This window comes from Protobothrops mucrosquamatus, unplaced genomic scaffold, assembly GCF_001527695.2.
Source record: "Protobothrops mucrosquamatus isolate PMUCROS unplaced genomic scaffold, P.Mucros_1.0 scaffold13526, whole genome shotgun sequence".
Classification (NCBI taxonomy): domain Eukaryota; kingdom Metazoa; phylum Chordata; class Lepidosauria; order Squamata; family Viperidae; genus Protobothrops; species Protobothrops mucrosquamatus.
In genome coordinates this window covers 1-1,095 of record NW_015399299.1, presented here as the reverse complement: position 1 = coordinate 1,095, position 1,095 = coordinate 1, and the positions used below count along the sequence as shown (strand labels likewise).

At 45.8% G+C, this 1,095-nt stretch overlaps 1 protein-coding gene across 1 annotated transcript in view; it reads left to right on the top strand.

Moving 5' to 3' along the window:
* The window catches only part of LOC107301497 (lipoyl synthase, mitochondrial-like), a gene marked incomplete at both ends in the record, with an annotated part of 5,542 nt that extends 5,184 nt beyond the window's left edge, over positions 1–358 (top strand). The window contains 1 exon segment of the mRNA XM_015830712.1: positions 44–358. Within this exon segment, the coding sequence (XP_015686198.1) occupies positions 44–358 (315 nt within the window).
* Positions 359–1,095: the final 737 nt, after the last annotated feature.

Sequence of the window (1,095 nt, the reverse complement as noted above, 5' to 3'; positions counted from 1 at the left end):
GGTAGCCAATCCCAGGGTGGCTGGGGGATTCTGGGAGTTGAAGTCCGCCCGTCTGAAAGTTCCCTGCTTGAGAAACGCTATTCTCAAAGTTTTTCTGTCTTAGAGCAGGGATAAAACTTAGCCAGCGAGGCAGCAAACCTAAGATCCATCCAGAAGTTTACCCGTGTCAGGCTAATAAAAAAGATTGATTCCTTTTTTTGTTGTTTTTGCAGCCAAGTTCGGGATCCACGGGCCAATTTTGAGCAATCCATTTGCGTTTTGAAGCACGCTAAGAAAATTCAGCCTGATGTGATTTCCAAAACGTCGATCATGCTGGGCCTGGGGGAGTCTGACGAACAGCTGCACGACACCTTGAAAAGTAAGTTGAGAGCAGATGGGGTGTGTTGGGTGGAGAAAAATCAGAAAAATCAACTTGGCCGATCCAACTGTGCAATCAGTACTCCACCCGTTTATCTGTGTCGTGTTCGGGATTCACATTAAAAAAAAAACAGGCTTAGATTTTATTTTTTTTTACATCTTTCCTCTGTTTCATTTTTCTATCTCTTTGCGTTTTTTTTCTTTACTTCTTATATTTTACTTAGTTTGTGTTAGTCTACCCGTATCTTGGCCTAGGCCAGGGGTAGGCAACCGTGGCTCTTTTATGACTCGTGGACTTCAACTCCCAGAATTCCTGAGCCAGCATGGCTCAGCTTGGAAGCCTCTCCATTTCCTCTCAGCATGGCTGGCTCAGGAATTCTGGGAGTTGAAGTCCACGAGTCATAAAAGAGCCAAGGTTGCCTATCTCTGGCCTAGGCCTAGGCCGCTTTATGACTGGTGGACTTCAACTCCCAGAATTCCTGAGCCAGCATGGCTCAGCTTGGAAATCTCTCCCTTTCCCCTCAGCGTGGCTGGCTCAAGAATTCTGGGAGTTGAAGTCCACCAGTCATAAAAGAGCCAAGGTTGCCTACCCCTGCTCTAAACTAATAAAGTCTACATTAATTAACATTAATTATGCTTTCATATGTTCCTCTAGGTCAGGGGTAGGCAAGCTTGGCTCTTTTATGACTCCTGGACTTCAACTCCCAGAATTCCTGAGCCAGCATGGAATCCTCTCCC